General features: G+C 39.7%; 1 protein-coding gene across 5 annotated transcripts in view; it reads right to left on the bottom strand.

Moving 5' to 3' along the window:
• Nucleotides 1-7,736: 7,736 nt before the first annotated feature.
• actr5 (actin related protein 5) overlaps nt 7,737-14,799 on the bottom strand; it is a 27,693-nt gene continuing 20,630 nt past the window's right edge. The window contains exons 8-9 of one of the 5 annotated variants that reach the window (XM_041205170.1): nt 13,636-13,768; nt 7,737-10,628 (exon numbers count right to left, since the gene is read on the bottom strand). In XM_041205170.1, coding sequence (XP_041061104.1) covers nt 10,443-10,628; nt 13,636-13,768 — 319 coding nt within the window. In that variant the 3' untranslated portion in view covers nt 7,737-10,442. Of the gene's footprint in view, nt 10,629-13,550; nt 13,769-14,524; nt 14,618-14,799 lie in introns of those variants that run through there. The other 4 variants (XR_005945180.1, XR_005945179.1, XM_041205172.1 and 1 more) reach the window with 4 other exon arrangements.

The following is a 14,799-nucleotide window of genomic DNA, read 5'->3' as shown; positions in this document are numbered from 1 at the left end:
GAAATTGTCAGGACACCAGGATGTTTAATGAAAATCCGGGACTGTCCTGGTAAAACCGGGACATCTGGTCACCCTGAGCAGAGGAAGAGGACAAAAAAATAATAAATCAAATGGAGGAACCTATCTGATTTAATACATGAAAGAAAATTAGAAATGAAGAAAAAAACTGGGATTTCAGATAGACAAATCTGCAGGACTTGATAGTTACCACTCTATGGCATTATAAGATGTGGGAATTGTGTCTTCGGATTGGAAAATTGCAGATATCATACCAGCATTTAAGAAGGAAAGAGGAAACTACCCTTTGTGTGATGGTTTTCCTCTTTTTGAAAAGAGGAAACCTGTCAATTTAACATAGTTTTCAGTAACTTCCCCAGAAATTATCACAGTGTGAAAGACCACAGACTGATATCAACTGATCTCAGCTCTGCAAATCTCTCCACCTTTCTACCTCTCTTTCCTCCTTTAAGATGCTCCTTAAAACTGACCTCTTAGCTGATCCAACACCCTGCATGGCTCGTTGTCAAATTTTATTTGATGATGTTCCTGTGAAGTACCTCAGGATATTTTATCACATTAAAGGAGCTATGTCAGTGCAAGTTATCATTCGTGGTGTTGATCCCTAATATGGGTGGATGAAGAGGGTTGGATATTCAAGTTTGCAGATGATTGCTAAGTTAAAAGGAACAGAAGGTTGTGTAGGTAAAGACAGGAAGTTACAAAGTGACATGGGTAAAGGATTTTTATTCATTCATGGAGTCTGGGCATCGCTGGTTAGGTCAGCATTTATTGCCAATCCCTAATTACCCTTGAGGTGTTGGTGAGCTGCCTTCTTGAACCCCTGCAGTCCATGTGGTGTAGGTACACCCACAGTGCTGTTAGGGAGGAAGTTCCACAATTTTGACCCAGCAACAGTGAAGGAACATATTCCAAAGTCAGGATGGTGTGTGGCTTGAATCGAGTGGACTAAACTGTGGCAGATGATGTTCAAAGTGAAGAAGAGCGAGGTTTACCACTTTTGATCCAAGGAAGACAAACTGGAATAATTTCTTAATGGTGAATGATTAGGAACTGTGAAGGAACAAAGGGATTTAGGTGCCCTTGTGTATAAAGTATTAAAATCTAGTGTTCAGGTACAAAAAGATGAATAAAATATTGGCCTATATTCCAAGGGGGCTAAAGTACAAAAGGGAGTAGATTATACTTCCATTGTACACAGCCATGGTCAAGCTCTATCTGGTGCACTGTGTTCATCCTTGGGGTCTGCATCTCAGGAAAGCTATACTGACCGTGGAGGTACAAATTCAACTATATTGTGGCTTAAGGAGTTAAATTATTAGGACAGGTCGATATACTTGGCTTGTTTTCCCTTGAGTATGGAAGACTGCAGAATGACCTGAACAAGGTTTTTTAAAAGATTAGGGTAGATAGAGAAATTATTTCCTCTGGTTGGAGAATCCAGAACAAGTGGGAATTAATCTTACGTCAGAGCAAGGCCAATCAGAAGTGAAATCAGGAAGCACATTCAAAGCAAAGAATAAATGGAAGTCTGGAATTCATTTCCCCAAAAGACTGTGGATATTAGCTCAATTGAAATGTTCGAAAGCTGAAACTGACGAGTTTTTTTTTAGGTGGGGATATGGATCGCAGGTGAGTAAATAGAGTTGAGGTACAAATCAGGTATGATCTGCCTGACTGGCAGAAGGTTCAAGGGACTGAATGCCATACTTCTGTTCCTATGGAGCTCCAACGTAATGTGCCATTGATAGATAGGTACAAATACCCTGCCGTGAATATCATTCTCAGCCAGGAAGTACAGAGTGGAGGCTACTCACTTCAGAGTGGGCAAGGGAAAACTGTGGGAAAAGGTCTTTGGGCATCTTTCTTCTGTTTTGTGCTGATTTGTTTACAGACTAGGATTGGTAGGCGTAGGCATGAAGTCATTGACTTGCTATCTTGGTAACCGTGTGCCAGCTAGAAATAGAAGGAAAGAACGGGGCAGAATTATAAAATAGATATCAGAAAAATAATTGGACACCAGCACAATTGGAATTTAAATATAATTTCACTTTCAGATAATACATTGGAAAAGATAATGAATCTAATTTAGTGACTTCTTTATTACAATTAACAATATTATTTATTATGAATTTCAGCACTCATCAAGGTGATAAATAGCCATACTGGGAAATTCTAAGGGCTAACCATGCGACTATGTAACCCCGTTACAAGAACCATTCTATGACAAACAGAGATGGCAGGATTCCTGCTTTTAATCCTACCTCTCCAACCCCAACCAAACTAATTTTGATGGGAGCTATGTGATAGAAAAACCTACACACCATCCCACAGGTTGTGGGGAAAGGACAGGGAAATGTGAATTATTGGGTAGCTCTTTCAGAGAGGCAGCAAATTCGCAAGAGGTCAAATGCAGTTATCACATTCTAGAAAATGAAATAAAAAATGTGCATTACTTAAATAAAAGGCCATTACAAAATAAGATAACAGGATACGGTGCATATGATTTCTCTTAAAACAAATTCTTGATGCCATCTTTACTTTCAAAGCAGATACTCATCAGAAGATGAGTACTTCCTCACAGAGAGAGTTCTAAAGGGATCATAAGGCCAACTCTAATCATTGCCAGGCACCTCTTGTCTCGATCAAGGATATTACTGTCATGAGGCCTGACGGAATGTTATCTGCCTGCACTACGTGCCAAAGGAATGATGTATGTTACTTACAAGCAAATCTAACAAAAAGAATAACGTATCAGTGAAGGAAGAAAAATACTCCGACTGCAAGAGACACAGAGCTAACCTAGAGACTGAAATCCGTGCTCACCTTTCACTATCAAACTTTTTTTTTAACAACGTTCAGATCCAGCGAGCCAACTTACCATGAATGTATAATAAATATTTGCTCTGGTCTCCTCCCACGGTGGTCAGATTGGCGTGTGGTTACCATAGAAGTAAGTTTTGAAACATTCCTAGTTTTACCTGGCGGGAATTCATCCTCTTCTTTACTCTGTAGCCCCTAATCCATCATACGTGATAACCACAGCTTAGTTGCACGAGAAGGCAAGGTTCTGTGTGGACTCTGCATCAGCATAGAAATAAAAGAAAACTAATGGAGGTAGGACAAACAGACTTCTAATCTTGAGTAATACAAACCTCCTGAATGCTTAGCTGCATTTTCATACAGCTCATGTAAACTGAAGCTTGGCACATATCAATCAACATCTTACTAACAGAAAAAAAAGAATTCAATTGTATAGCATAATACTTTTTAAAATAGAAACGTGCCTTTCCTGGGATTGTTTATAACGCTGTAGAGAAATTGCTGGAAAATTCAGGAGTGTGGATATAATTCTGTTCCCATCAAGGGCACAAGCTGTATTCTTGAGGGGAAAAAAAAAGGCGGTCACTCCCAAAGAAATGTGTTTGCTTTGTATTTTTGAGAAAAATGATTAGTATTAGAATAATTTAATACATAATTACAGCAACCAAGGTCCAAAAAAAATCAAATTATTTGGCAAAGTCAACCAATCCTAAAAACTCTTTCCACAAATAAATTTGTGGTATTTATAACTAAAGTTGCTGCTTGCACAAAAACATTATTCTTCTACTCATGCCACCCCCACCCCCCTCCAAAGACGTTGACATATTGACGTCAACCTTCTGTACCCTGCCCAAGTGGCAACTCATTGTTTGTGAGCCAAAACAATTAGCATCGGCAGGTTATTTGGCTGCTGGGGCATCGCAGTTAGCACAATCCAGTCTTCATTGAAAATGCATACCCAGTTCCACCAAAAGTTACAGGAGCAAGAATTCCCTATCCTACTTTGAGGCCAGTTGCAGCACCCTTCTTGTCACCGTGATTAAGGACAATGAACACAAGTTGGGCATTCAGCCTGCAAAATTCTCATCTGTGTCTGTAACTGCTGAATCTCAGATGCATTCTTTTCTAAAAATAAAGGTACAGAAAATAAAAGTTATACACAGTGCTACAAATTCATGGAACTATAGTGTGTGATGTGACCTGAAATACTTCCATTGCTATTGTCGGGGCAGATCATGAGTAATAAGAGTTTGCGATTATGAAGAGGTTTGATAGGGTAGACAGAGCGAAGACGGTTTCACTTGCAAGGCAGACTAGAACTAGGGGACATAAATATAAGATACTCATTAATAAATCCTATAGGGAATTCAGGTGAAATTTCTTTACCTAGAGAGTGATTAGAACGTGGAACCACAAAGCATTGTTGAGGCAAACAGCACAGATGCATTTAAAGAGAAGCTAGGTAAACACATAAGGAGAAAGGTGTAAAAGTTTGTGCTGAAGAGGTTGGATGAAGAAGAGTCGAGGCAGCTCAGGTGGAGCATAAACACCAGCATGGACCTGTTAGGCTGAATGGCCTGTTTCTGGGCTGCAAATACTATCTAAGGCTCTCCCTAACAGCTTCAGCCTTCTCATTTGTTCTTTCCTTTCTTCCCTTTCCCTGTCTCTGTACCTGCTCAAAAACTGTGATATCCCTAACAACTTCTTGTTCTGATGGAAGAGTCAATGATGTGCCTTTCTCCATCCACAGATGCTGCCTGACCTGCTGAGTATTTCTGTTTTTAATTATCTACATAGCTTACATAATGCATAACCTATTACATATTTAATGTTTTAAAAAATGAATATTAAATCTTTTTATCTTAAATAACTATGATATAAAGTGAGCGTTCCATTCAATGTGATTGAACCATTGAAAGAAAATTAAGAACTGAAATAGCAGCAGGTGTAACATAAGAAATAGGAGCAGGTGTGGATCATATGCCCCTTGAGCCTAAACCTTCATCCAATAGATCATGGTTAATCTTCCACGTCAGCTTCACTTTTCAGCCCTATCCCCAAATCCCTCGATTCCCCTTGTGCCCAAAAACCTATCAAACCAATCTGTTTGCACCCCCTTGAAGGCAGGTATATCCATCAATTACTCAAGAGCGTTATGGGACTTGACATTTTAAAAGTTGAAAGTGAGTTGAAGGGCCGAGGGCCATTGTTCCAGACATCACCATGATTGAAAAGATTAAGGGAGAATATAAATTAAATCAACTAGTAGTGATTAGATAATGCCAAGCTTAGGCTTAAAAGCCTCCCCAGTGTAGAAAGAAGGGATGCCTTCGGGAGGCAATTAGGAATGAGCAACAAATGTTGTCCTTGCCAGCGATACTCACGTCCCATGAAAGAATAGAAGTTCCAGTTTTAAGGAAAAATTAATATGAGGTAGCGTTATGAATCGTTATTTGTGAAAAAGAGAAAATGTTTCAATTAAGAGAAAACAAAGTTGTAGCTTGAGGCCTAGACAACAAAATCAGCTAGAAGACCTTTCATTACTCTTCCATTTTTATGATAAATCTGTTAGTGAAGTTGCTTCTAGCTATTACAGACGGAAATGAATAAACACATTTATGGTTGCTGTGAGGCACTGTCGTTTGAGAAAATAAAAGATCTTATATTTGTACAAAAGAAGATGAACAGAAGGATGTTTCAGAATATCAATTAAAAAAAAACCAAAATATCAATTCTTCAGTGCTTGTATATTGTTCCATCGAAGCACCAACAGAACTGATCTCTCAGTTGAGATTGATGGGGAATTCCAGCAGTTTTATTGAGTTAGTTTATCTGATTGTCGTTAACTAACCAAAATTAATATTTCTTATCACAGCGGCCCCAAGCGTTTTTTCGTATATCAAATCTAAGGAAGTGAACTTTTTTGCTTCTCATTGTACTTAGATGTTTGCAGTGAATGAGCTATTTTTGTTTGTGTTGGGTTGGGTTTGGGGGAGAGGAGTAAGAGGAGACATAAAGTGAGGGAGACGAGTTGGCTGGGGTGCTGGCTGTGGTGGGAGGGTGCGGGTGGGGCAAGAGAAATTAACTGACATTGAAAAAATGCATAGCAAACCAGAAGGGAACCGAATGAAGAAAAGAACTCGGATGCTATAGCAAAAGGTATCTCTAGCCATATCAGTAACCCTTCTCTTTTAGATGCTGACTGAGCTATTGTGCACTTCTAGCATTTTCTGTATTTTGATTGCTCAATGATCATAAAATAGCTACTTGCAGGGTTGTGCGGGTAGGGGCTGGGGTTGGGGGTGTGGTTGATGGTTCTTTATATTCTCAGGCAGGTAATGATTGCAAGCTCATTCCACCTTCTCCCTCCTCCCTTTTCTGCCAATCCTCAGTCACCCTGATGTATTTCACCTTCCCAAAGGACCCCAAGTCTTTATGATTCAGCTGCTTGTTATCTTAACTCAGATGAGTCACAGGAGAAGCTGGAATCCACCTGGGGGTACTTTCCCTTAAAGAAAACTCCAAGTTGCAAATAACTTCTGACCAAGGGACTGAACTGCAGTGTTACCCGTTTCTCTCTCCACAGGTGCCGCAGGACCAGCTGAGTGTTCCCAGCCTTTTCTGTTTACATTTTTTGAATTAGATATTTATTTGTTTTTTTTCCCCCAAGTTATTTAATCAACTCAACTACCTCCAATGTTTCTTCCCATTTACTGAAGTAGACAGCTGCTTTGAAGAGTGTTCAAGGCTTATGTCACCAAATGATTATATGAGGAAACTAGCTGCTGCTTTTGCCTAAAATGGAAAGGAAGCAGACAAGATAATAAGTGAGAAGTTTTCATCTTACATGCCCTCATCCAGGCCTTTGTTACCTCCAGACTGACTATTCTAATGCACTCCACAGGCTGCATTTGTGGAGAGAGCAGAGCTGACACTTCAGTTCTGTGACCCTTGGTCAGAGGTTATTTGCAATTTGGAAGCTTCCTTTAAGGGAAGGTACCTCAGGGTGGATTCCAGCTCCCCCCTGTGACTCATCTGGATTACCAGACATTCTGCTGTCCGTAAACTTGAGGACCTCCAAAATTGTTGCCTGTGTCCTCTCATCAAATTCCATTCACTGATCACCCTGTGCTTGCTGACCTGCATTGGCTCCTGGTCAAGCTTGTTTTTAAAAGTCTCATCCTTGTTTTCAAATCCCTCCATGCCCTTTCCCCTCCCCTCCCTTTCTCTGTAATATCTTCCACCCCTGTAATATCCCACAACCCTCCCAGATATCGGCGCTCATTTAATTCTGGCCTCCTGAGCACCCCTGATTTAATTTGCACCATAGTTGGTAGTCAGATGGTTCAGCCATTTAAGCCCTAAGTTTTGGATAAATACAAGCAAAATACTGTGGATACTGGAAATCTGAAATAAAATCAGAAAGTGCTGGAAGAACTCAGCAGGTCTGGCAGCATCTGTGGGGAGAGAAACAGTCAATATTTTGGGTTGAATAGGACTCTTCTTCAGAACAAAACCCTAGATTTTGGAATTCCCTCCTTAAACCTCTCCACCTCTATTTTAACATGCCCCTTAAAACCTATCCCGTTAACTCCAAGTTTTTAGTCACCTCGCCAAATATCTCCTTAAGTGACTCGGTATCAAATTTTGCCTTGTGAAGCCCCTTGAAATGTTTTATTACGTTAAAGGCATTATATAACTAAAAGTCATTGTATCTTTGGGTACTTTTTTGTAGTCGCACTGATCTTGTTTCAAGATAAACAAAACCTGCGCTATTGTACCATATGTTTGAATATCGGCCACTTTACATTTTCCATAGTGAATCAACCAAAAATAATGTGCAACAATAAGCTCCGTCTCAACAGAATAAAAACGAAGTATAAGTAAAAGGGGGAAAGATTTCCACTGTTTATAGCAAAGTCATTAATAAGTGTATCATTCACATGCTTAGAATGAACATGGTTGTGATATAAACATTAATCTGAAATGTAAGCAAGGTTGAGTGCTGCATCACCACACCCAATAACCTTATTGAAAATGTACACCTTTTAAAATTCCATAGAATACAAGTTTTAAAAAATTTCTCCGCTAGCGATTAAACAGAAAGAGGGGTACGTGCGCTGTGCATGACCTTGTGTATGAATCCCCAGAACCTCCAGCCTCTCGGCTGTATCAGCCAGTTTTGATCAAATGATTGCTCCCTTATCCACTATGACAATTATTTTCATAATGAGGGGAGTGGATGGAGTGAACTAATGACGCTAAGAAGATACTGGCCTGGAATTTCCTGCAATATTCATGCCCAGATACACACGCAATTGATGCCCAAATCAAATAGCAGAATTTTGGTGAGTTACACGCATGTGTACAATGTAGAAGATTTTGCTCTGTTCTTCGCAGTAAGTTAAGAAATACATTTTATCCGTAAGGCACCAAAAAATCCAACATTAAAGAAACAATTTAACATGAAATCAGTCCATTTAATCTACTCCACTACAACATGGTGCTTGTGAAGAATTTCCCTTACTATTTCCAGATGCATTCATCTTGTCTGCAGTCCAAAAAGTGTGCTATGCATTCTGAATCCTTTGAAGATGAGCTTCTTGGATAACTTCAGCCAGCAGAGGCACAAGCTGTGAAAATTAACAATTTTCATTCCCAACAGCCATCCCTATTCTCTTACTTCGCTCTTCAGCCAAAGACTTTAGTTTTTGATGTATTTGTTATGACAGCACTTGGATCCCAGATGTACTCAGACTGTAAGATTTCCAATAATTCTAACACGTTATAAAATTCATATTGCTCAAGCTTTTTCCCTTGGGGTCAGGAATTACTCTCCCATATGTTTCTTTTGTTCTTGTTTCTTTCTTGATGTTTTTAAATGTTTTTTTCATCTCTCATTCGTGCAAGGAATGGGTTTGATGTGGCAACAGATAAATCACCCAGTGGTTCAGTTGGTAGCACTCTCACCTCTGAATAAGAAAGTTGTGGGTTCAGGACCCACTCCAGAGGCTTGAGCACATAATCCAGGCTTGACACATCCCCAAGTGCAAAACTGAGGGATGAGACGGTAAGCCGAGGCCCCATCTGCGCTCTCACGTAGACATAAAAGATCTCACGGCACTATTTTGAAGGGCAGGAGAATTGTCCCTGCTGCCCTGGCCGAGTTCCTGTTTAATCAATATAACTAAAATGGTCGTTAGCACATCACTGTTTGCTGGGTCTGGCTGTGCGCAAAATGGCTGTTGCATCTCCGACATTACAACAGTGACTACACTTCTACCTCATTGGCTGTAAAGTGCTTTGGGATTCCGAAGGTTGTGAAAGGCGCTATAGACTTGGTCGGGTTTTCATTTTCCAACTTGCTGTAGGGTTCCAACCTAGGGTCTAGGGAAAGTATATGCTAAACACTAATGTGGCATAGGCACTATTTACCAACCTCCCAGCCCATTAAAATGTACCTTCTCCACCCTTCCTCAAAAAGCCCACCTTTAACCTATCCATCCACCAACTGTTGCCCAATCTCTAATTGGCTTTCTACAGTCTCTCTGGTATCAGCAGGGGAGCACTAAGCACTTCATATGTTAAACAGTGGAAAAACAAGTCAGTGATTCAGCCCTGGGTTACCTTGAAAATTATGTCTCTTTGTAGTACGCTCGCTGTCTAGGCTCATGTATGAAACATTGCTACTTGCAAACCAACAAGTAATGCTACCAACAATTGGTACGAAATGTATCCCAGAAAAAGCCAGTGCCATTTAGTACATTAAATTAAAGAGAACCATAAATATTTGGCCTGCACTTCAAGCAAGCATATCGGAATAGGAATATTTTTGTGATTCTGATAAACTTATCAACCTGAAGGTTTACTATATTATGCTTCTTACAAGAAGGCTTTACTACTGTAAATGATAATAGTCAAAATGGGTGATTAATCTAAAGTAACAGGTGAAGCATGCCATTTGGTTTGAAGTCTGGATCCGAAGCTCTACTTTCCTCAGATTTAAACGTTAACGGGATCTCACTGCATTCAGAACCATGTCCAAGATTTAGAAAAAAATATCAGTGCAGCTGCTGAACAAAATCACCATTTTGCAAGCCATTAAACTTTTATGAATGGCAGCTCATGAATCACAATGCCAGGGAAGGGGTGGAAGAGTATCTCGGGCTTCAGTCCCAGGGATAGTCATCATGCAAACACAATCGGATGCAGCTGGATGAGTTTCATCAGTTCTTGGCCCTCGCTGCAATAAATAGCGATAGTGACGAGTTCCATCCCACGAGAACCAGTAAAAAAATAAATCAAATGTATCATTTTTCTCAGTTTAGGCAAATATATTCTCCTCTTAAGATTGGTCTTAGAAATAGCAATGACTCCTGAATCATAGAATACCTCACAGTCCTGAATAGATGATGATAGTGGTAGTCAACTTGCAAAAGGAGAATAATAATACAAAAAAATGTATTTATTTTGTACACCCTCCAATATACTCAAAAGTTTGAATTTTTTCATCAAAATAAAATAGATGTCTTTCCTTTTTTCCGGCAAAAGAAATGTCAAGAACTAAACCTGTCCTGGAATCCTTTGACATGTCAGCAGGTTTAAGTTGGTTTTGTAAGGCTCATTGGCACGTAAACATTGGAAGCAGCGTGTTCACTTAAGTATTCTCCTCCCTTCTCTTCATAGTCAGCCAAAGTTATCCAGCCCTCAGCTCGATCCTTGTACTCAACAGCCCAGTCACGTGCACCAAACCAACTGTCCAGGACAGGATTGGCAGCCATGGTCACCTGAAAGACATGAGGGCCCCGTTTCAATATACAACATTTCTGCTTGTTAATCCTAGTACAGAATTGTCTTAAAGGGGAAAGTAACTTTATTGTACAATTGATATTGATATCAGGTCACCTCTTTGATTTTGTTTTTAGAAGATTAAACTGAACTTGAATGTCCAAGTGTTTGAGATAATCTCTTTTTACTTCTCAAGAACTGTGTGCTAAACTTGCCCGTAATTATGGAACAAAAATCTCAGCCCTGTGCTTATTAAAAGGTTTGGAAGAAGAAAGGAGTCTGGGAAAGTCTTAATCCAGTTTCTAGTTGTGGCTCTTAATAAGCATTAAATTGACAATTTCAATCATACCTAGGAATGATAGATGCAGAACCTCAGCGTAATTATTGGAAAGGTGTTCCATTCTCAAGTACTAAAATCCCCCATCTTGATGACCACAAAAAGTCACCCTCTTCTCAACAAAAAAAAACTGTGAATGAGGAACGTTATGCCACAAATCAGAAGTTCAATGCTTTATGCTACATGTATATTCCTGATCTCAGTCATGCTACTAAAGAGATCACTGAGAAGCCTGGCCATTTCACAGTAGAAAGGCAATGAGTGGAAATGAATGGTTTTCCAACAGCATTGAAAAGGTACCTGTTACTCTGAGATACTCTTACATATATATTCTGGTCACCAACTATACAGACATCAGAATAGCTCTAAAATATATTTCTCTGCTGGTGAAAGTGTAGGAATCCAGACAAAAAGGAAGCAAAATCCTAGGTGGAGATCTACATACCTTCCATTTCTACTGTGAAAATGTTGACCAAGCTTAGTGGGTTAACAGTGGGTGGCCAACCATAGAAATACATGCAAGTGATTACCTAGTCCCAGCTGTTTTTTCACTGTACTTGCTGATTCCGAACCTCGTTAATCCCCATAGTATATTCAAGTCTACAGTTCCCATGCTGTCCATGCCTCACCCTGCTCAACTTCAGCCAAAACACAGCAAGCAAAACAAAAGAAAACTTTGCCAAGCTACAGAAAGTGTCATGATTGAGGGGGGGCTTACTTGCGGATTGTCCTGTGTCACAGGAGGTTAATAGTTAATGAAAGTCAAAACCTACATTGAAGCAGCTGTGAAAGATGAGTAATATAGTAATGAGGAAACTAGTTCAAGGTTCATTTCAACAAGAGGAGTGACCTATGCCACTAATCACCTTAAAAGCAGCAGTATAATCACAAACTAAGCCTCGGAAATTGTCATGATTAATGGGTGTTTAGAATGAGAAACAGGAGGTGTTTGATCACAATCAGTTTCCAATTGTTATCAGCAGAGTGAATTGAGATCCCAAAGTGTCTATTTGAATATACAATCTCATTTAGCTCTTAAAATAGGAACAGGAAATTCTCCCAGGGTGTTGGCCAACATTCGTCCTTCAAAGGTGAGGAAGACCTTTGTTACGCAATGAGTGGTAATGACCTGGAACTTCTCCTTCAAAGGTACCATCAAAATCAAATTAACTGGTCATTCATCTCATCTGCTTCTTGCAGGACCGTTCTATGTGCAAACTGGTTACCAAGTTTGCCTCCATAACCATGACTGCACCTCAAAAATAATTAATTGGCTGCAAAGTGTTTGGGGCTTCCTTGAAAGGTGATAAGATGGGATATTAAAGCAACTTTGTCCTTTCCTATGCACAAATCAAAGGCGAATAATTGAGCACAAGTGGCTAATGAAGCCCAGTCAATTGCAGCATATAGGAGAGAATCATAAAAAAAAATTCCAAGAAAGATATTTTAAAAAGAGTATTGGGAGGAAACAGGGAAATGGGATTAGAGTATTAGGGGATTAGCTCTAACGAAGGGCTAAAACCAGCACAGGAACATGGCCTCCATTTTGTTAAAATTTCAAAGATCATTGAATAATTTAGAGTAAATATACTTGAATCGAAGCCTAATATTTGTTCATGTGAAATCATGTGCCCTAGTTTAGATCAGATTATGACTCTATGTGCAAGGTTATATACATGTATGTTATCTATTATTCCATAATGGATTTTCAGACCCACTTGAGTTATGGAAAACCCATTTAAAATTGTCAGAACTGTGGAAGTCTGAAAAAGTATGGGTTAATTCTTTCATAATGTATATAAGACCCCTTAGCACCCACATTAACCTTTTCCAATACAGGCAAGCTGAAAAACAAAATATACCAGTGAATAAATATGCTTTATCTTTAATTCTTTGTGCTTTGTTTCTCTGTTTCTTTTAGATCTGCCCTACTCCACCAATTAGCCAAAAGGCAGAATCAATTCTTGATAAAAAATGTTCATAGTCAGAGCATCTTTATAGCATAGAATGAGGCTATTTGGCTCACTGAGTCCATGCTGGCTCTCTGTAGAGCAATCCAGTCTGTCCCATTCCCCCACTCCATACCTGTAGTCCTGCAAGTTTATTTCTCTCAAGCCTATCAAATTTCCTTTCAAAATCATTAATGTCTCTGCTTCCAGTGCCTTTGTTGGCAGCGAGTTCCAGGCCATTACCAATTGTTACGTAACAAAGTTCTTCCTCACATCCCAGCATCCTATGAGCCAATCTCCCACGACCCCCTCATCTACTTGTACGTGAAGTTTTTGAAAATCAGTGGTTTATGAATTAATGTCAAACTGGTTATCCAAAATGAAAACTACCATAGCAGTAGAAAGCAGAAAGTGACACACTGAAAAGGGGGATAGCAACTGGTAGAGTTAGAGGACTGCTTTGTATGCCGGGTTTTAGGCACCATTCATAAAGGATATGAAGGAAGGTCCTTCTTGCATTTCTTTGAAACGGGCTGATGCCAGCACCCCAAGCCACTAATGAACTAACCTAAGTCAGGATAGCATTGAAAATGATTCACCTTTTTCCCTTTGTACATTCAGAAATGCAGCACTACCTTTACCTATCTCGTCTCCTTTCTCATATTTGTCATTAATCTTCCTCCCCACATCCCACTAAATGCCACTTCGAATTCAGAACACCTGGAAAGAGGATTGAAATGGCCTCATGGCAAGTAGCTCCCGCTCCATCCGAGTCTTCATCCCAGGATATAGGATATTTCCACCAGTAAGGAATACATTTTGTACAAGCTCATCCTGCTGCTCCTTAGAATATCTAAAGGATCAAAGCAAACTTATTTTTAGCAAGTAAATTTTAAAAAAAGCCCTTTTCTATACATTTCTCAGCTCTTTCTCAGCCCATCCCTCCATGATGAAAGCAGTGGGACGTGTTGGCAGGTGACCTGCTCTTGAGTCTCTGCCAAGTTTATTCTGAAGCTGGCCACACCTCCCATATACTTTACACATTTCATCCGCTACCCTGCCCTATTACAACAACTCCTTTGACAGCATGGCCAAGGCTAGGAACTCAACATGTGGGGGATCACAGTGACAAACTTATATTGTAGAATTACATGTACTTCATTGGAGGAACCATACTGTCTCAGCTGGATTTTAATGCACATCACAAACAAGAAAAACCAACATTTTGACCCACTGTGCTATCCAGGTCCTTGTGGAGATCATTTTTAGCTCTTAACATCTGTAAATCCTTCTTTGTACAAACTGAACAAATGTGAACTTACAAACATATGAAATAGGAACAGAAGTGGGCCATTCAGCCCCTCGAGCCTGCTCCGCCATTCAATAAGATCATGGCTGATCTGAATACATTTTTGACATGTAACTAGAGATGAATGCCAAGTCCTAGGTTACCTAATTGATGTATTTTCTGAATCAGCATCAAAGAATGAAATGAATATCCAGCCAAATACTTTCAGTCCAGTTACGTGCGGTTTCAATTGTCCCCTTACACTGCACTTTTACCCTGTTATAGGGTCATCAACTCCTGTTGCAAATGTGCTGCGCTTTGAAAAATCAACTTACCAGGCTCCATTCAGCCAAGAGCAGCAATGGCCCATTTGTTCGAGCTAAGTCTTTGGATTAATACGCCAATCTCAAATACCTAAAGATACAAGGCATCAGGGTGCTCATATCATCATGTAAAGTTTCTAGATGACAGAAGTATGAATGACATATCGGGGCAGCTTGTCATTCACTTAAACACAGTTATTATTTTTCAAAGTGAAGGCATTTTTAAATAAATATAAGTGCGAGGCACTCTGCTAGGCCTGAATTTGACCCTTA

The sequence above is a fragment of the Carcharodon carcharias genome, chromosome 14, assembly GCF_017639515.1.
Source record: "Carcharodon carcharias isolate sCarCar2 chromosome 14, sCarCar2.pri, whole genome shotgun sequence".
Taxonomy (NCBI): Eukaryota; Metazoa; Chordata; class Chondrichthyes; order Lamniformes; family Lamnidae; genus Carcharodon; species Carcharodon carcharias.
This window is presented reverse-complemented; position numbering and strand designations above follow the sequence as displayed.